At 33.7% G+C, this 21,714-nt stretch overlaps 1 protein-coding gene across 2 annotated transcripts; it reads right to left on the reverse strand.

Moving 5' to 3' along the window:
• Positions 1-9,494: 9,494 nt before the first annotated feature.
• Positions 9,495-12,019, reverse strand: LOC122075663 (junctophilin-3-like). Of its 2 annotated transcripts, XM_042640781.1 has the most exons (4): positions 11,806-12,019; positions 10,862-11,773; positions 9,945-10,173; positions 9,495-9,862 (listed from the first exon to the last, which is right to left on the reverse strand). In XM_042640781.1, exons 2-4 carry the CDS (start codon positions 11,728-11,730, stop codon positions 9,698-9,700), a joined length of 1,263 nt encoding a protein of 420 aa, XP_042496715.1. In that variant the 5' UTR covers positions 11,731-11,773; positions 11,806-12,019; the 3' UTR covers positions 9,495-9,697. The 2 variants fall into 2 exon arrangements, with proteins under 2 accessions (XP_042496715.1, XP_042496714.1); XM_042640780.1 differs by having other exon boundaries at positions 10,862-12,019.
• Positions 12,020-21,714: the final 9,695 nt, after the last annotated feature.

Consider the following 21,714-nt stretch of genomic DNA (forward strand, 5'->3'; position numbering starts at 1 on the left):
GTTGCTCAGTAAAAAAAGAGGGAGTCTTGCTTGGTTTTACCACATTGGTTAGATCCAGCTTGGCATAAAACCTAATACAATATATGATATTTTGGACAACCATAAGCCACTCTCTTCAATGGTTTTTATCTCATTTGAGATGGGGTTTTTGTTTCTTGTGTGCAACATAGGATGATGATAAGTTATTGTCACCAAAAGAAAAGATTATTCGTTAGTTCATTAGATGTATAATCATATTGATATGGAAATTGGAACTAAAAATGGCAATGGAGAGGCCAATAAAAAGTTCATTATAATTTCTGATTTCATTGATTTTGGTTAAATTGCTTTAATGTAGATTTCCTTGCTTTTAGTGAAATTAGAAATGCATATATGTAGCTAAGAGGGGGTTCTTTTTAATGTTCACAATGATTTTTTTTTTCCTTAGTTCTAAGGGCTAGCTACTACATCGAGAGTGACAAGATCCACTGATGGGCCAGCAAGGGGGTTCATTGCAAGATAATTATTATTTTATTAAGAAGGTACAAGGGTAATAGGTTAAAGCAACGATTTTCTCCAGATTTACGTAAGAGCTCAACTGCCTAGCTATTAGCCATTGAGCTAGAAGCTCATCCTTTGCATGCCTATTGAAGTTTAAAAAGCTACAGCCTGTCATGTGGACATTCCTTGTATATGAATGATATTATATGCTATGATAGAAGACCCACACCCATCTAATTGGTAAAATTTCTTCTTAAATGATCGTAAAATGGTTTTCATTTTTATGCTAAAGGAAAAACTTACCTGATTTACACAAGTACATATCATTTCCCTAATATTCATTGGTTAAAATTTCTATATCACTATTTCATGTGCCACACAAATCGAATAAATTTAGGAATGAGTTTTTCTTCACCCAGTGTAAAAATTTGACGGCCATTGATGACACTATATTATTCCTTCTCCTACAATTAGAAAAACTTACTCTTTAATCTTATATGGTCTAAGAAGAATAAGAAACCTTTCACCAAAAATTTTGACCAATTTAAAGACTATGTTATTGCCTCAAGAGAGGAAATAGATAGAACTTTTTTTAAAAAGAAAAAAAAAATGAAAATGAATATAATTTATTTCCTTTTGGGTAATGATTAATGAGAAGGGGTTAAAGCAGGTGGTTTGAAAGGAATATGGTACTCCGCCTCAGGAAGCGAGATTTTATAATCAAATTTTTGCTGTTGCATCTAACTTCTTAAGATCATTGTACGAGAATTTTCGTCTCAGACTGATCTGATCTTAAATGAGAAAGAAATGAATATAATACATAGCATTATAGCAAGAACAAAAGAATCACCAGACCACGGCCCACCCACTTTTCTACTAACAACATTATCTTATCTGTCGTGTGAATTGGTACCGAAATTTCAGCGGACAAAAGGGCCCCATTTCCATCACTCATGTGCCATGGGAAAGTTGCCGCACTAATATTACAGGTGTCAATCTTATGGATAATATCATTTTCTTTATCACTATTGGTGTGATTTGAAAATCTTTTCTTTTACACTTGTATGGAGTGATGGACTAGGTAGACAATGGATTTAAGTATCGATGTTTGATCATAGTATCTCTTACAATTAATATTAGGAGTGTAAGTTTGGTCTCGATAACTTAAACCTGCTTTAGTCCACCTTAAGCCTGAATCTTGTCTAACCTGATTATAAGGGTTAAGTCGGCCTAGCCTGATCGGGTTAGGCTTGGGTCCTAGGCTCGGCTCAACTTGGCCATATTTTAACTTTGATCTATTATTGTGTTTAGTGATAGTGTTCCCTTCCCTAGGGCTACATCATGTGTTACGCAAGCATTATACAACATGCTTGACTTCAACCCACATATGTGTTGACCTGAGCTAAGACTACTAAATGATGAAACTATTTTCCATCTTTCTTTACATAGGCTGTCTTTGTATCTCTTATCATGTATTGATATAAACTTTAGATACAGTATCAATCATGAAAAATTGAGTCAAAATTTGGCCTGCCTAATTTCTAAGAAATGTGGTGATGCTAAACGATAAAAAGGTCTACCTTATAACCAAATTGACAACCTTGCATGCCGCAAATTTATGACTTAGGGGTGAAAAAGGGCTAGCCATAGTCTTAGGCATCGTTTGACAATGTTCCATTTCTGTTGTTTCTGCGTTTTCTTGTTCTTAAAAAATGAGAAACAGCCTAAAAAGTGTTTGAAAAAGTTGTTCCATTTCACCCATTTCTAGAAACATAAATCAAAATTTATGCCTATTTACAATTTTAAAAATGACTTTGACGACATCGTTTCTAAAAACGAATTTGAGAGAAAAAAGGCTGTTGTACCCGATAAATCTCTCAACTATTTAAACCTAAAAAGAGGCAATCGAACCCCCTCTCCCTTTTGGGCATCTGATGATACTATTGGGATTTTTAGTAGTATTACGTCTGTAAAAAATATTTAGAAAAATAAGTTTATCAAACACCAAAAAATTCATTTTTGTTTTAAGAAACGTGAAAAGCCATTTTTATTGTTTTTAGACACATAAACAACAAAAATATTATCAAATGGTGCCTTAATATCTTTTCACCCCCTTTAGTAAATATAGGCTTAACATGTGTGACATTTTATAAAAAAAAAAAATACAAAACCGACAAAGGTCAACTTGGCTTAACCTTGATTGTGAACCAGATAAAGTTATGTTAAGCCTGGGTTAAATTTTGAAAATCTAATATTGAATTGAGGTGATAAGAAATTCAACCCAACCCAACCCAACCCAACCCTACCCTATGTCACCCCTATTCAATATCAATACATAACATTGACACGGTGCAGCAAAAAGGTGACGTCTTTGTAATTTTACAGCCGATTCGGAGCGATACTGTGGGAGATAAATATCGACCATACCGGTTCCAACACCTTGCACTAAATCTACGTAAGCAATAAAGATTGTTTTCAATTTAAAATTTAAAATTGTTGGGAGAAATGGGAACAGAGTACAGTAGTCAAACTCGCATTAACTCACAGCTTTTGACTCGGACCCAACTTCCCTTCTACTTGTACTATTGAAAGGGATTTACAACTTCAAAGTCACCGAATTAGGTGAGTGGGGTAATTAATAATAAGGACCCTACAGAATAAAAAGAAGTTTTAAGCCTTAAAAGAGTAGAGGGAGGGGACAAGAGGAAACGGTCTGTAGACATTGTTGTCCGACGACCTTTGAATTGAGCTCTTAAATAACATTTGCTCTGTCCAATGGATGGGATGATGATGAGGCTCTTCCCTAAGAATCCTGAGTTATTACATCCTTGGTTCCACCTAAGAATTTTTAGAGTGAGAGTGTTTAACTTGTGCAGTGAGTGAACTGTAATGAACGTCAAATGGTTGAGAGTATCTAGGTATATATCTTAAGAGGTTTTTAGTCGTTTGATGTTCATTGCATTGATGCATTGATTACAGACGATTTTCTCTAAGACTTTTTCTAGAATTCCTGAGAAATTACACCCTTAATTATGCGTTTGTTTCAAATTAATTCTCACTCCCAGGGTGGGTGACAGGGGGAACTAAGAAAAAAAATGGAAAAATTTCTATATCATCACACTATGGATCATTTTTTTTACATTTTACTTAAAAAAAAAAAAAAACTTTCACAACCTTTAATGGGAGTAATAGACCCTAGAGGCTTAGTTTGGTCCTGATTGACTCTAATAAAGTTGGGTTGGGCAAGGTTGGCCTTCAAAATTAGGGCCTGGTTGGTCTCAATGACCTTGGCTAACCATTTTTTGGAGATCATTTGTGCCCATATATGCACTAAGAAAAAGTAAGGGGGAGGAAAATGATACATCATCAATATGTAATAATTAATATAGGAAAAGGCTAGACACACTGTGGAGCCGCCGTGTGTTTGCCTCTCACTCCTTCCCAATGAAACCTCTAGCCCATGGCTGACCCTTATCATGTGTCTACTTCTCTTCACTCTCTCATGTGTCTAGTTCTCTCCACTCTCTCATTTGTCTATTGCCTACTAGCTTATTTAGAGCAGGCAGCGTACCCAACCTTAGCCCAAGTATTATGAAATTATTGGGTTATGCTGAGCTCAACCCGAGGCTCATATGAGAAGAAGAAATCACCCAACGTTAGAACTTCACAAAGTCACAATTTGGCATTTTGTTGTTTATATTCATTCTCTTTTATGATATTATTTTTAAACTTCTATACTTAAATTTTACTAGTGAGATGGATGTATAGTTACTAACACCGATCTACCCTAGACTTGTTCATGTGATAGATAGAAAAACCATAAGATTGGACATGGTGAATAAAAAATTGGCCTAAATTGGCCTCTTCTATGATTTGCATATATATATATATATTAAAGACTATTAAAATGGAGATTAGATGAACACTTCCCTGGATCCAATCCATAATGATTAAATTATTTAGTTTTTTGTTGGTTCATGGTCATCAAACCGGATCAGAGTTAGGGCAGATCTGAATCTAAATAAATGTAGGGCCTGCCATGTTTAGATGTGGAATGTATGTTTTTTTTGGATTTAAGTATCATAATCCACTTTACTCAACATTTTAATTAGACAAATTCATTCAGATTTAAGGCTAATGTCCATTTCTTCATTGTTTTGTGTATTCGTCTGGGTATGCTTAGACATTGAACATATATTCTTTTAACCTTTTTTTTTCCCTTTTTTATTTAAATATACTGATTGTCTTAAGAAAAAATAAAAAGAGGCTAATGTCTACATCCACGGTTTGAGGAAGCAAATTAAATCCACGGGATCCAAATAGGGTTTTGATTTGCCAATTTATCCACCCAATCTTTCGTTTAACCAAATTATTCCCCCCCCCCCAAAGCACTGCTGAGATGCCCTTAATAATTTCTACTATAACTTTATCAACCCGCAAAGTACTGCTGAGATGCCCTTAATAATTTCTACAATAACTTTATCAAAAAAAAAAAAAAATCTATTATATGGCAAACCTTTATCAGTAGACATGTTTGGCATTTTTGCCTCGATGATCGTCACAGCAAAACTATGTGAATTAGATGCTAATCATGCAAGCACAATTGCTATTATTTTCTCTCTCCTCCTTTGGACTTGTTATGACCTTTCGTGGATCTTGGTCTTCTTCAATTCTTAATCGGGCAATTCTTGTGCAATTCTCTCCTTGCACGCGATACTTCTAGCTATATTTTCAAAATCTAACAGTTGTAGAAGTTTTTTGAAATTCAAATCCATTTTAACCACAAATTTTTACAACTTTTGGATTTTGAAAATGTACAAAGTGTCTCATGCACAGAGAAAATTGCATTATTAAGAATTAAAGAATATCTAAATTTGATTGTCGTTGTATTTAGATAACTAACAATCCTTCAAATTTTTTTATTTTTTTTTAACAATGATCAGGGCCAAAATATACAAATGAGGAGGAACTGTAGAGCAGACAAACGTTAAGGCATGTTTGTAATATGTATCTTTATTTTTCAATAATTTGATTAAATGAAATATCGATGAATAATTTTATAATCAAAACCCATTTTTGGACAATCTGATAATTTTACCTAGATTTTTCAGGGCATCTCATCTCGTCTTCCCACACACTGACACACTTTGGAACACTAGAAAGTTAGATCAAACAGATGCAACAAGCAATTACTTAGATCCCACTATCCTAAAAGTATTTAATAATTGCATAACTTCCAATGTCATCGGGGATATATGAACCTAGATCTTTACAGACACTGCCTTGAAACCTAACCATGTTGACTCAGTAAACAACAAATTTGGATTTCTTTTTTACTAATTTTTAATTAAGATATTAATAATGCACTAACTCCAAAGTCCTTTCAAACCCTAATCTAGGACCTAAAGCTATATATATATATATATATTTTGTCAATTCTAGAAATATTGGAATGGCAATAATGAACATGCTATAGCATATAATATTGCACCAATATTTATCAGATGTCATGCACAATGAACGATGAAACAACTACATATTTATCTAGAAAAAAAATTAAATATTCTATTACATGAAATTAATTTCAATAATGGTCATAGAGTATGATTCTTGTTGTATTTTTTTTTTAATAATAGTAGGAGTTTAATTTAACCAAGCATAATGCATGCATCACTGAAAAATGATAAAAGAAAGTATAATAAAAAATTGTAACTATAATGATTTATTAGCATGGATAGGATCATGATAGATGATTATATGTGTATATAATCAATAAGTTTTCAACCAAGGGGGTAGTGCAGTTGATGAGCAACGAATTTGATACGAGTCGTAAACTCGTTCGTCTTGAGTTCGACTCCCACTGAGCACACCTTGGGCCACTCACACGGGGTCTGCAGAAAAAAAAAATCAATACGTTTTCACTCGAAAGTCAGATAGTACATCGATCTTTTAATTATAATTTTAAAGTTCAAATGAAACTGAAATTTTATTCATTTGTCAAGTTTCAGTCCAACTCAATTTTGCAAAGTGGCAAATTAAGGTATTGAAATTTATAGAAAAGTAATAAATTGAAAAAACCTAAATTGTAAATTAAAAAAAAAATTATGTTATGAACATTGGAGAAAGTTTTTCAAATCATCCCTCTTACTTTGTCCTTTTTTTATTGGTTTTATTTATATATATATTTATTTATCAATAATACAACCCTACCCTTACATCATTGGGGTACATCTTCATTATATGATCCCATATAGGGAGCTTCTCTATATGGCCTTGCCTTTTTCAATTTATAAAGAGGGCTTCTATTGTCTAGCCAATGATTGAATGGGAAGGTCCACCTTGGTGAGCCACACACTAACTTAACTTTAGTCTTAGGTACACTCATTATCCACCATCTTGTACTTAGTTAAGATCCTTAAGTTAAGACTTTTTTCTTTTTGCCGAGAATCCATTATTTTAGGATACTTAACCTTGTATTTTAACAATTAGGAATAATTGAATTTTATGTTTTAATTAATTTTCTAATATTTACATCTCCATATAGAGAAATTAGATTGCTATGAATTTATAACATTGAATGTTGATATGAACAACATAATCACAAATTTTAAACCCGACAGAACTACCATATGACACATAATTTTTTGACCATCTATAAAAATTGAACCCATTTAACAATCTATTTTTATTTGCAATTCTTACTTAAAACAAAAAAAAAAATCATGCCTACCTAGGGCCCAAAAGTGTGGCAAGGAGAGAGATAAAATCCTTTTTTTTTGGTAAATGACCAACAAAACATGAAACAAAAGCAATAAATGTTTCACTTCAACTTGAATATAATAGCAAGTAATAATTTGGTTTGGCACGTCAAAAGTAATAACACAAATCATAGCTTGAAAATCATTTTTTTTTTCTTTTTCATTTCAAAAGCATAAATTACAAACTTTATTTAAAAAAAAAAAAAAGGTATAAAAAAAAAAAAAAAAGGTAGGGGAAATAAGGAAGTTCTGACTAAATAAAGATTAAAAGAAATGACCTTTCTCAAGATGTTGCCAAAAAAGATAAAAATTGAATCTTATAAACTAATACTTCAAATGGGGGGAAAAGAAAAGGCAATCAATGTCACAAAGATAATGACTATAATAACAATACAGGCCTTGTTGGAAACTTATCAAAGATAGATAAGAAACAATAAGCATTAGAAGTAAATCCAAAATTTGTAAGGTTTTATTTGCATAAGATTAAGCTCTAAATTTAATTTAATTAATTTTCCTAGAGATTATGCAGCTCAAATCTTTACTAAACATCTTATGGGTTTTCCCCCAAATGAATTGACCATAACAGAGATCCATAGATAATAAACAAACCTTAAAACATATTCCTTTTCAAATAAGTGCCCACTAGTCCTATGTAGATCCCACCATAATAACCAAATGGGGAAGAACAAACCCTTTATTTTAGTAATAGATGTCAAATAAACAAGTGTATCCTAAATAAAGAATACTCAAAACCTGTAATTTTTAAATTATATAGGGAGTTGTAGGGACATGCCACACAACATAATAAAAAAAAACAAGAATAAAATTAATGTATCTTAATAATTTTTTAAATAATTCATATGTTTTGGAACTATCCATTATTGAATCATAAAACATGCTGGGCTTACCCAGTCATGGTGAGGTCTCCTTCATCTCTAGGGATTTTCAAACCAAACCCATCTAATATTTAATGAAAGAAGAAAATTTTCCTCCATTGCGCATGAAAGTTCATCATATTATCTTAGAATTTGTAAACCCTGGCAAGATTTTAGTATATTCTTCAAAATACCCTTTCGCTTGCATCTAAAGCCTCACGAGTCACGATCAAAAGATTTCTCTAAACCATAAGAAAAACTCAATCCTTAATCAAACGCCTGTCACGACCCTCTCTCTTTCTCCTTTCCCCACTTTCTTGAATTATTATTGTGAAATGCAGGTGGGAGTGGTTCGATTTTTTCAGATTGGCATGGAAAGATGCTCTGGTTTCCATTCAAAGGAACACATCTCATAGTAACTTGAGAAAAAGTAATAAAATGTATAACAAAAGGGAAAACCCCAAAAGCTTCAAAACACCCAAAAGATTTCAAAATGGAAGCAAGTGTTTGTGTAGATCTAAACATGCATGAAAAGCTACTGTTCAAACACATAACCCCCACCTCATCCCATCCGCCCAAAAAAATATTAAAATAAAAAATGCAAAAAAAACAGAGTCACTCCCACTCCATGTGCTTCCATAAGTGCAGACTAATGCCAACCCAACATTTTCTACAGAAAGAAAGAAAGTATGTACATGGCCTTCTAAAATTAGTTAAACTTAGAGACTTTGGAAAATATAGTATTCTGATCCCTCCACATGATCCTCAATTTGTTACATTTTCTGTCAAGCTAAGGAAGTAAACTTTCATTAGTTTTCCAACTTGAACTCACTCAATTTCCTCTTGGGTACGGCACAAGGTCACCTACTCTGATTGCAGCAGGACCCATATTCAAAGATTGAGATTTGGAGATCAAGGAAAACAATGACAATTTGTCTTGTACCCATAGATGGATGATGGTTTTTTCTCTGAAATGATTTTCACTTCTGAATAAAGGAAATGAATTCCATAAATATTATTTTCAAATGACTCTGTTTCTACTAAAAATGCAGCTTTTTTCATTTGGTAGATCCCAATTTCCAACCCCAGATGAGAGTGAAAGGAAGGAGACAAGGGAGTTGAGAGTCTTGAGAGGAGGGTTTTGTCACTAATTCAAATTGCAAAATGCATCAGGCTTTCTCTTCCCAGAATCAACTCCTTCAATAGAAGCAGCCCTTTACTTAAGAAAGGGAGAAATTGTGATAAAACCTATTTTACACCCTTGAGATTCATGAGTTCTTGAGATTTGCACCATTTTGAATTTGAATTTGAATGGAATTGGGGGAAAGAATCCAAATATGTGACCCACAAAGTCGTGGAAAGAAAATGTGCCAAAGAAGAATTGGACTGAAACAACTCTTGAAAATTCATTTCATTGATATACATATGGATTTATGTACATGTTACAGTGTGATCAAATAGATCAACATCTACTGTTGTTAACTCTCTCTCTCTCTGGGCCAGCTTTTGGCAACCAGGAGAGGAGACTTGCCCTCTCAAATACATAACTCAGTCAAATTACAGTGCATGGGGGAGACTTGCATCTTAAACATCTGTGTCACAAAATTTCCCGTCCATTCTGTTCTGAACAGCTTTGATCGCCGCAACTCTAGCAGCAGTGGCAGCTCTGTTTGCAGCCATGACAGCCTTGTTCACTTGTTCATTCACTTGAACAAGACGAATTGAATTCTCTGCTGCTTTTCTAGCTGACTGAAGTCCCAAAAGAAAAGTCTTAGTTAGAATTAAAGCATACTAAAAACAGTAAATGAAATATTAATGTGAATGATTATACCTGGACTGCTCGGAGAATGGCATCCGTAAATGGGGGTAAGGGGGTTTTAAGGACTCCAGAGTCCCACTCTCCACATCTGGGATCACCATTTCGAAAAGTGTATATACCAAAACCTTGCTTTCGACCTTCATGCCATGAACCCTCATAACAGTGGCCGTTGGCAAATTGATAGACTCCAAACCCATGGATCTTGTCTCCGAAATACTCTCCAGCGTATCTATCTCCGTTTCTGAATCACAACCAGATGAAGCCATTAATAATTCGTCGCTTAAACAGATCTTTTTAATTAAACATAATAGCAGACAATGATTCACTGAATCAGTACATTGATATTGACACTGGATTGAATTCTTCATTCCAGCAAATTAAAAATACACTAACAAAGTTCATAAATAAAAAGCCCAACAGTTTTTAACAGAAGATCAATCACTGTCTCCTCTTCCCTCACAGTGTTACAAATCCAAATTCAGTCACAGATCATCGAGATAACTCAATAGACTACTAATCCATCAATACTCTGAAGCACAAATGAAACCCCCTCGGCCTCCAAACTTAAGATCAATATGATTCAGTAACCAGTCAATAACTTATCTTATAACTACAAAAATAATTGAACATCAAACACTATAATCCATTCGGGTGTCCAAGAAATTAAGTAGGAACCCTAATTGAATAACAAGCAAAAAAATTACAGTTCTATTCATCTAGGTACAGGATGAAATCCCACAGCAACACAAGAATAGAAGCAGTTTAGCCTCCAAGAATACAAATTTACTATTTTCATCAATATTCAATCACGATTTTCCAATTTCAAAAACTTGAATTGATACATTTAACAGAACTGAAGGACATTATTAGGGCTAAAAGACTATTTCTTCAAGATTAAAGAAAGATAACAGAAGGCAATGAAACTTTACCTGAAATGGTAGCAACCAAGGCCATGCTTGACACCACACTTGAATTCACCAACATAACAGCTCCCATCAGAGCAGGTCTGAACTCCCATACCATGGCTCTGCCCATTGAACCATTCACCTGCATAACTATCCCCTGTATAGAACCGGTAAACACCATATCCATGTCTCAAACCTTGCCTATACTGCCCTCTGTACTTTCTTCCCCTCGCCCAGCTCTCGATGCCATACCCATCATATCTCCCATCAATCCAATCTCCCTCATACCTTCCATTCACAAAATAGTAATAAACACCACTCCCATTAGACCTCCCTTTGTGAAATTCACCTTCATAGAAATCACCATTGCTGTAAAACTCCACACCTTCTCTGATAATCTTGTCATCTTTCCTTTCTTTCTTGAAAGAGGATGAGCCTCCGTTACCTATGAACCACTCAACCGATTCATTTCTGCCCTTTGAAGCCCCCAATTTCCGGCTCTTCTCATCCCACAACTGTTTCAGAAACAATGAGGTCTGGATGATAAAACTCCTTTTCTTCCCACCAAAATAAAGGACAACAGCGATGAAAACAAGAGCTAACAAGAAGTTTTCTGAAGTGGGTATCTCTTTCCTTCTGAGATAGAAGTAAAAGAACAAGAAAAAAGAGAAACTCAAGAACGCCGTACCCAGAACAGGTACTAGACGATTCCAACGAATCGGATAACGATTCGAAGCTCCTGAAACGGATTTGTGGGGTTTCTCTTCCTCTGCTGCAGCTTCTTCGTCTCGTACAGATGAGAGACTATGGATTGAAGATCGAATAGTTGAAGGTGAACGAAGAAGAGAAGATTGGGTTCTCGTAAGCTTCGCCTGGCTTTTCTGACCTTCCATGGTTGATTTTCGTTTCTGGGTCTCTCTCTCTCTCTCTCTCTCTCTCTCTCTCTCTCTCTCTCTCTCTCTCTCTCTGTCACTCTCTTATATGATTTCTTTTCCCACCCCCCCTTAAAGAGTTTCTCTGTAACGTGAGATTCTTATCACGAAGATTGAACTGGTAAAGCTCAGAGACATGGCAGATGGTGCGCAAAATAAGCAGTCAGAGGTGCGCAGGCTAAGAAGCAGCTAAAAAGGGCAAAAGAGAAGACGACGATGCAGGCTGTGAAGGTAGAAAGTCTCTCACAGCAGAAAAAAAAATCTCCCAAACGAACCGTTTTTATTTCAATCTAAGAAGAGCGATCTGATTTTTTTAATTTTAACCGCTAGATTAAATCTAACCGTTATGATGCGTTGGATTGGTTGAACATTTTTGCCCCTTGGACAAGTCAAAATTTGGACGGCTAGATTTTGATATTATTTTTTTAGCCGTTGGATTTAAACTTGTTTGACGGGAAGGTATGGTCGTTGGATCTAGATTCTGATTCTACCTTTTCCGTTTCTTTTCTACAGGTCGGCACGTGCGATCTGACCATAGACTTAGTTTATGGGAATAACTAGATGTGTTGGGCTCCTTGTGTTGTCATAGCCCGTTTTCTTGATTGCCATTGATCCAAACTTTGGATCAGAGTTCTACTTAATATTTAACCTGTAAATAATAAATATATCCGGAGATAAGAAGTTTGCGATGGATCGAACGGTTAAAAAATAATGATCAGTGAATGATGTACTTGTGTATAGGTGAGGGCTATGGTAGTATTGTAGTCATGGGACTATATTATCAATGGAACTGCATTATTGATACTTGGTATCAAGTGCATGGGAGATTTTATATACTATAGAGAGAGAGAGAGAGTATTTTAACTTTTCACAGCTTGATGGGGGGTGTGGAGCATGTGGTGTGATTCTTGTGAAAACGATGCTTTCGAGTTTCCACCAAATATTGTTGCTGTATAGCTAGTGGGGGGTTATCAATGGTACCCAACCATGCAATAAGACCAGCAAGGGGCTTTATCATGGGTCGGGTTATGGAAGTCCGAATCAAGATCCGAGATGTTATTAGTCCAGATCTAACTTACATGGCCAAAATGGTGGATCCAAGACCGACTTGATTTTGTAGGGGACTTTGACCACTTCCTGTGTTTAGGGTTTAGGGTTTGGTGTAAGTTTTCTGTCTAATTTTTTTTTTGGGTGGGAGGGCAGTATTTGCCAACATCAAAATGTACTTCAGAGAGTGACCAAAGCCCAAGCATACTTGACAAGATATGCCTCAATCAGTTGAGCAACTCGATTGTTCATAGGGGAGGAGTTGGTATTTGAAAGAAAAGTTGGTGCTCCAACTTGATTGCCATATCTTTGGGTAGGAGGAGCAGATGCAATTTTGTTTTAGTCCTTAGATGGTAGATGAATGAATTTAGTGAAAAGGCCAAGTTGCATAGCATTAGGAAAGGGTTCCTATCAAATAACATTTTTTTTTGGGTGGAGGGGAGAGAAGAACATTGCTTGGTTATGCGGCGCCTACACCTAGATAAGAAGCATGAGAATTATCACCTTGTCCCTGTAAAATTAGAAATTACATCCATAGCAATGCCCTAATACATGCTCTCATTGGCACATTATGTTTACATAATGATTTATCTCTTAAGGTAGGAGCAAATGCAATTTTAGGGCATCAGTTTGTAGGCCTTGTAAGTTAAATTTGATTTTATGTCACACCGTGTTTACAAAATGATTTAAAAATTTGGCCTGAAATTTGGTTAAACCAAGTTACCCTATTGAACCTTGATATTTGGACCCATAAGTATATTGAGGGGTTTTCCCTTTATTTATAACCTATCCTTAGGTTTGAACTAGTCTCATACAATTTCAAACTTCTAGTAAAGTTTATGTCTTCTTTTTTTTTTTTCTTTTTTTCATACAATTTCAAACTTCTAGTAAAGTTTATGTCTTCTTTTTTTTTTTCTTTTTTTCTTTTTTTTTTTTTTTTTTTTTTTTTTTTTTTTTTTTTTTTTTTTTTTTTTTTTTTTTTATGTTTGAATAGTCTATGATTGAAAAACTAGGTTTTGACTCAAGCAAGTAGCTTGCGTCAAGTCAAAATTTTGAAAATCTTGGATAAGAGTAATATAAACTCAACCAAGATAAAAAATGACAAGACTTGGTCATGAATCGTCTTAATCAAATAAAATTGGGTATTTTTACCTGAGTCATCATAAACTCGGTAAGTCTATACGTTTTTTAAATACTATCATACTGATTCACTACTTCAATAGTTCACTTCTAATATTAAACATGTTTACAATAACATTAGCTCAAAATTCAATGATATATAATTCTCTCATTTTTCTATTTGATCATGTCGAACCACCAAGTTTTTCTAAAAGGCAAGTCGAGTCGAGTTGAAAATACAGTTGTCTATTAATTTTTTTTTTTTTGGCAATTGTTACCTGCTCTATTAACATGGCCAAAGGAAAGGAAAACAAGGCAAGACTGAAGCAGTTGAATATCCTCAATGGCAGGTATCTCAAAAGGAAGGAGAAAAGCAGGATCAGTCTGGCAGTGAATCAGCATGGAGATTAGAGTGCCACTTTCATACCATCTTGAGAGTGCAAGAGTTTCCTAATAAGTGAAAACAAATGATCTGTAGCCACCAAATGGTCATTGATTAACAACAGATTAGGTTAGTCATGTGAGCTGTTTAATTGAACCTGTTTATTGTTGAGAAGTTGAGTAATTTCTAAACTATATCCAGTTTATGTTTTTGAAGTTATCAACTACTAGGTGGATCTGATTCATGTCAACTCAGGATAAGCTCCTTGCAAAGTCATATCTTATCATCTTTTTTTTAGTTTTTTTTTTTTTTTGGGGGTGGGGGTTTTAAATAAACCACCAATATGCTCCCAGATCATACTGCCAAAAAATGGTGTTTGGTAAGTGCCAAGGATTTAGGGGACGGTATCGGTATCAGTGTCTGCTGATATTGATCTAGATTGGATCGGTGGGTATCAATATATTTTGCCCCTGTTTTTTATAAACGTAATATTTTTTCCTATTTTACCCTTGAAATGATCCGGATAACCAATCAAGATCAGTATTGGATCAGGGATTGCTCTCAACTGATACCGATCCAATACAACCGATATGGCCGATCCTAGACCGATACTTGAAACCATGGTAAGAGTAGTGTTTTAAACGAATCAATGAGTCAGTAAAAATTATGATAAAATACTTTAAAAAAATAATAATACGTGTTCAAAGCATTTAGATTTGAACAATATAATACAGGAAAAAAAGTGTGGCATGTCTTTTAGTCTTTATTTTAGCGACGATCTCGCACAATTCCGTGCAATACCACCTTAAGGCGGTGACACGTGTATTGATACCAATACAATGGCCCAGATCTGGTACAATTAATAAAACATTAAATCAGTAAAAAGACATTTAAATAAGATCTGGGCCATTGTATTGGTATCAATACACATGGTACCGCCTGAAGGTGGTATTGCACGAAATTGTACGAGATCGGAATTGCAGATGATTTCAACCCTTATTTTAGAGATGCTACAAGAAGATTTTCAGGTTACTCTCGTTTTTTGGATTCTAATCATCTCTAACACTGTCGAGAGCCCAATCACATCCAAGTTTGGAAATACCTTAGGCAAGCATCCCAAGGTACTCTCAGTCGTTGAATGTGCATTAGACTCTCTCAGATACTAGAGAAGATCTAAATCCTTTGTTTCCTAAATTGGGTATAAGTAAAACTTAAATTGCACTTGCCATTTACTGGTCCTTTTAACTCAACCCATCTCCTCCAAATAAACAATTGATGAAATGGATATGCTTGGTGGTTAAGAAAACTATTAGTTTTTAAGGGTCTCTCTCTTGATGGTTAAGGAAGCTGAGAAGTGAGAACCTAAGTAAGTTATTGATCAGAGCTAGATAATATTACTAAGTCTTTGACTTCTGACTTTGGACCAAATCTTTTTCAACATGTGGATTCAACAGTGTAAGAACTGTGAAGAACAAAGGTACGGTACGCCTGAGCAGCTGATTGTCACAGAAAAATGAGGTGTCTGACCTGATACGGTTACACAAGGTTGTGTTTGGAAATCAAGAAAAAATTAATTTCTTTTAAAAAGAGAATATAGATGGGCGTATCAATTTATTTTTTTAATTAGTCTCACCGTTATTTTTATCCTATTATTTTTTTTTAGTTTTCCAAACATAGCCTAACCTTTTCCTTTTCTATTTATTTATTTATTATTATTATTATTATTGATAGAAGTAGCCTAACCATCTCATGATGTTATTATTTGAGTCTCAAATTATTCATTTATTATCTGTAAAAAGAATCCCTTGACCACAAGACTTCAAATGCGTGTGGAAGGGTATTTTGGGGAACATACTAAAACTTCATGGGGATTTGTGAACCCTAAGATAGTGCTTGACGCTTGAATTGTATCATGCCTCTATGGAGATCTCTCTCCAATTGTTGAGGATATAAAATCCACTAGTCTAGATTTCTCTCTTATTGCTTCTATCATGTATATAGAGTGGAAAATGTTTTGATCCATTTTATTTCTAGATGGGTAGTTGGGACTTTTGCTATCTACGTTTTTGAGTACCTTCTTCACTTTGCATAGCAATTCTTGCCCCATTAGGCTTTATGAATCTTTTGAGGGGCTTTTGCATGCAAACACACACGAAAAAAAAAATGATGGTGTGGTGAATCATTTTATGCGACGGATGAAAACTTTCTCCAATGATCATTTCTCCTATTTGTAAATGCATTGATGTAGCACCCTCCCCCCCTCCACCCTCCACCCTTTCCCCTTTTTCCCTCAAGAAATCTATATTCACACTAATTATACCACGTGGAGTGAAGTGGCAACTCTAAACATTGAATGTCTAAGGATTGGTCATGAGGGTCTTTTTTTTTTTTTTTTTTTTTTTTTCTTTTTTCTTTTTTTTGAGAACAAGAAAAAACTATATAAAATATTTAGGAACAGCTAACATGGCTAGATAGGGCATTAATGTTAGTAATGTCACTTGCCCCCATAAATTCTCTAGCTAAGGTTACAAAATGATATACTTGACTGGATTCAAGGACACATCTATAAGTAATATGCTGCAAAGGTTTATATATAGATAAAAAGATTGGAGCCACACTAAAGGGCCAGCAAAAAGTGTCTAAATCAAACAAAAGTTGTTTAAGCAGTTTCGAGTTTGTCCAAATCTCCTTTAAAACTCATCCCCTCCTTTGTGCATGTTGTGCTCCAATAAAAACAACCTTGGCGCATCCTTCAATATGGTTTTCTGTGAACAAATAATCAGTTATTAATAGTTGAATTTTTCCTTCTATCAAAATACCTATAGCCCAAGTTGTAATGTTTTTAGTAATGTCAAATTTTGACTCAAATTCAATTATATATATTCTTTTCAAATATTGCAATGTACATTTTAGGTAATCCAAGCATTGGGGAGCACTTTCTTAATGGTACTAAAATTTTCAGTATTTTATTTTTGCCACTTGGTTTTTCCTTAAGGTTGAACCATGTCATGTAATCAAAGATTTTGAAGATTGGAGTCTACATGTTCATGAGAAGTCAAACCTATTTAACATGCCACGTGGAACAAATAGGTATGCAATCCATAGATTTCATTGTGGACATGCTATCCAAGAAAAATACTCACTCATACAAATCACAAAAGAAGCGTTTTGCGGAAATCTGATGTGGAAAATTTTATAATATATAGTTCTTTTTTCTTTTTCTTTTTTTGTCGTTCATTTATTTTTAATGTATTTTTATTTTGAAAGCGGCATTGCTTGTAAAGTCTATGATCTCTTATTTTCAAAATAACTTGAAAGTGTATTTACCCTTTGCTACTATAAAGATTGTCTTTGTTTCACACGTTTTTTTTAATATAAATATAAAATAATAATATTTTATTACTAATGAAAAAGAATGTATTATTATAAAAGGGAAATTAAAGAATGTTACAAAATATTGAACACCTTAAAAGATGTCAATAGTAAAATTATAGACAAGAGAACGCTACTCGATGGTGTACATACACACCAATGCCCACGACGAAAGAGAAGACGTGCACGAGCATCTTCAGCATGAGATAGCGTGGTATTTTTGCACCTACTGTATCTTGGCACAAGTACACATTATCAGGTAACATTCTTTCTTCCTAAAATCATATATATATATAGATGGAAACTGGCATTGTAGATAGCAACAAATATAGTGGAAAGGGAAAATGTCTAGGTGTCATAGTGTACAATAGGGGCTCACAAGTATTAATGAAGAGAGAGGAGAGAGAATGTGTGAGAAAGAGTATATATATATATATATATATAAGAAACCATATATAAAGGGAGAAGGTTTCGTAAAGGCAACGTGGCATCTGCACTAGCATAGAAACCAATGGGAACACACATGGAAGCATCAACAGTGGTGGGACTTCTGCCTTTATGGTTCTTTTTTCCATATATATTATTGAACACCTCAAAAGATGTCAACAAGAAAACCATATATATGTAGGGAGAAGGATCTATCTAATAGTGTTTTATATTAGCATCAGATATAATGAAGGGGGAAACCATCTCTTGTGATGGGTGTCGGAGTGTACAAGAGGGACCCACAAATATTAATTAAAATATATGAGAGAAAATGTATGAGAGGCATATATATATATATATATATATATAAAGTGACAAATCGTTATATCATTATCAAAAAAATGTCATTTTCGTATATATTTTTCGAATACATATGTGCAAGGATTAAAGTATTGGTATGGTATCGTATTGATAGACAAATATATTGAGTTGAAAATGTTCATAAATGATGAGGTTTGAGTTTTTTACATTTTGCATAAAAAAATAGTTAAAAAAAAAACTATATATAACATGTAGAATGCATAAATACTTAAGTAGATGGTATCGTATTGATAGACAAATATATTGAGTTGAAAATGTTCAAAATGATGAGGTTTGAGTTTCTTACAATATTTTGAGCATGAGTAGATCTAAGAAATTTGAGCATTAGTAGATCTAAGAAATTTGAAAAAACTTGAAAACCCTCATTTTCTCTTGAAAAAAGTTTGTAAAGATTCAAGAACTTAATAATGATGCACAAAATGTTTCAACTTATGATGAACCTTAGATTTTAAAAAAACTTGAAAATCTAAGGTTAAAGTTGGAAAAAGTGAGTAAAGATTCAAGAACTTACTATTCAAATGTTTGAACTTTCAAGTTCAAGCCTTCAAGGTTCTTCTTGGACTATGTTTTTCTCCTTCTTTGAACCATTCACTTCCACAATGTTTCTTTCAATCTACCATTTGAGTCTCCAAAAATGTGAGTGAATCAAAGGGGAAGAAAGAAGCAAAATATAGAAAACTATTGGTGAGATTGTGAAGTGTTTGTTTCATACAACAAAAGGCATATTCACACTTAAGTAGCCATATCGTACCGATACGGTACGTATCGGTACGATATGGCTCGATACTGCACGATACACTCGATACGGTACCGATACGTCGATACCAAAAGTCAAAAGCGTATCCGTATCGTACGTATCGGTATCAATATGGTATCGCATGATACGATACGTACGATACACTGATACACAAAAGATGGCCCAAAATTCCCCGTAGCATATCGGTATGTATCGTGCTGATGCCTACCGATACGGATATGTATCGATCGATACGGCACGATACGCACCGATACTTAAAACCATGCATATGTGAAATGACAAAAATTGTGTATAACACTAATATGAAAAAAAAAAAAAAAAAAGAAGTAAAATTACAAATTATTGATATCTTGAGGAATGTCAATAAGAAAATCTCAATAATACTAGACACCTTAAAAGATGTTAATAAGAAAATCATATATATATTGAAGGGGAGGGATTCATACACTAGCATTGATTGACTTCAAATATACTGGACGTTTCTCTTGATGGGTGTTGAAGTGTATAACAAAGGCTCACAAATATTAATTAAAAGAGGAGAGAGATTGTATAAGAAGGCGTAAGTATATAAAATATGTCGCGTATACTTCGTTTTATATATATATATATATATATATATTCTTGAGTCTCCCTCTCCCCCATCAAACTATTCCTTCCACTTGGACTCTCTCTCTCTCTCTCTCTCTCTCTCCTTGGATCTTTCTACCTTCAACCATCTCTCCTTTCTCCTTTGAAAGTATTGCTTGATGAAGAAGGCATTGTACAAATTATTAATTCTTAACATTTGACATAATGTCCTGACAGTCCGCAACATCCTCTGTTCAACTTTCTCATGAAACTAATGAAGAGAAGGAATTTTTTACCAGAAAAAAAAATAATAATAATAATAATTTATTTACTGTTTTTACTTAAATGTGTTAGAAAATGGGTCGGGAGCTTAGAAAATCTCAAATGAGAGTTTCTGGGATTTTTCAATATTCATTTATATAAAACAAAAACAAATCTAGTGTATATCTTTTCTTTTGTTTATTTAATAACATTTTTTGAGGTGGTTATGAATTAACTAAAATTTTGTTATTCCATTGTGTTTTGTTGACTTAAATATAATATATTCTAATAAATTAGTATTTTATGCCATTATTGTGTTTATTTGATAGTATACATATCCGTTATTGTGTTTATAAAAGAAAAAATAGACACATAGAGATGCTAATTTACACTACGCATATAGGCAGGAACTCAATCCCTAAAAAATATATTGATTAGGATTGAGACTTGATTGATGTAACATGTATATATACAATATGTGTACTAGATTTATTACTTGTATCACACGTAAATGACATTTTATTTGTTATAAATAAAAATTCTTAAATTATAATAAGAAATTATTATTTTATTTTAATAATTGAACCGTATTAACATTTTTCAGAACCGTTATCAAACCAACTGCAATAAACAAGCATAGGAACTTTTTTTTTTTTTTTGTGGTTAACAACATACATTAGAACTCAATATTATATAATAAAATAAAAAAATAAAAAGAGCTCTATAATTTTTATGTATGACGTGGTGGTTATCCATGAAATGTTGTGGGACCAGGTGGGCACCAAAGTCTTTTACAACCATAGCCCAACCACGCCTGGCAAAGATCATACGGGCAGCTGGGCTGTTCCTTGCGTCGACTCCATTTTTTCTTTTTGGTTTGGTGCAAGACCCACACTGGGACCATATAGGGACCCACTAGGGCCCAGCCAGTGGGTCATTACACCACACATATTATTAATTTATAATTCAATATTATTATATTTTAAAAAGGTCGGATTGAAGAGAGTCAAACCAGTGATCTTCCTTGAACTCACGCTAGTATTTAACTACATAACTGCTTACTTTCTTTAAAAAAACAAAAAAAAAAAAAAAAGCAAAAAAAACAAGAAAAACAAAAAAAACAAAAATAAAAACAGAAACAAAAACAAAAACAAAACAAAACCAAAACCTAAACCTAAACCTAAACCTAACGGCTTGTTACCGAGCTAGAAGATCATCCCCATCGTTGCTGTACCTGGTTGCCTATGGATGTAGTGTTGGCTTCTTTCAAAAGGGTTTTAGATGAATATGACCTATTGCTTATCTTCAACATATATGAATAGAAAATTACAAAATATATATATATATATATATATATACACATAATTTAACCATTTAAATAAGTTGGGCCCTATATATTGACAACGAAAGTATGCCCCAAACTTCTAAAAATTGACAGCAAATAAAATAATAATAATAATAATAATAAGCTATGAAATGACATCCAATTAGTTAAAGATGTTATATAAATCATCAAGAATGTGATTTTTCTCGAGTTACAAGTTATTACACAGGAATAACGATATCCAATAGTGGTTTCAAATATAATTAATAATAATTTACACAAAATAATAATAATAATAATAATAATTAT

The sequence above is a fragment of the Macadamia integrifolia genome, chromosome 4 (genome assembly GCF_013358625.1).
Source record: "Macadamia integrifolia cultivar HAES 741 chromosome 4, SCU_Mint_v3, whole genome shotgun sequence".
Taxonomy (NCBI): Eukaryota; Viridiplantae; Streptophyta; class Magnoliopsida; order Proteales; family Proteaceae; genus Macadamia; species Macadamia integrifolia.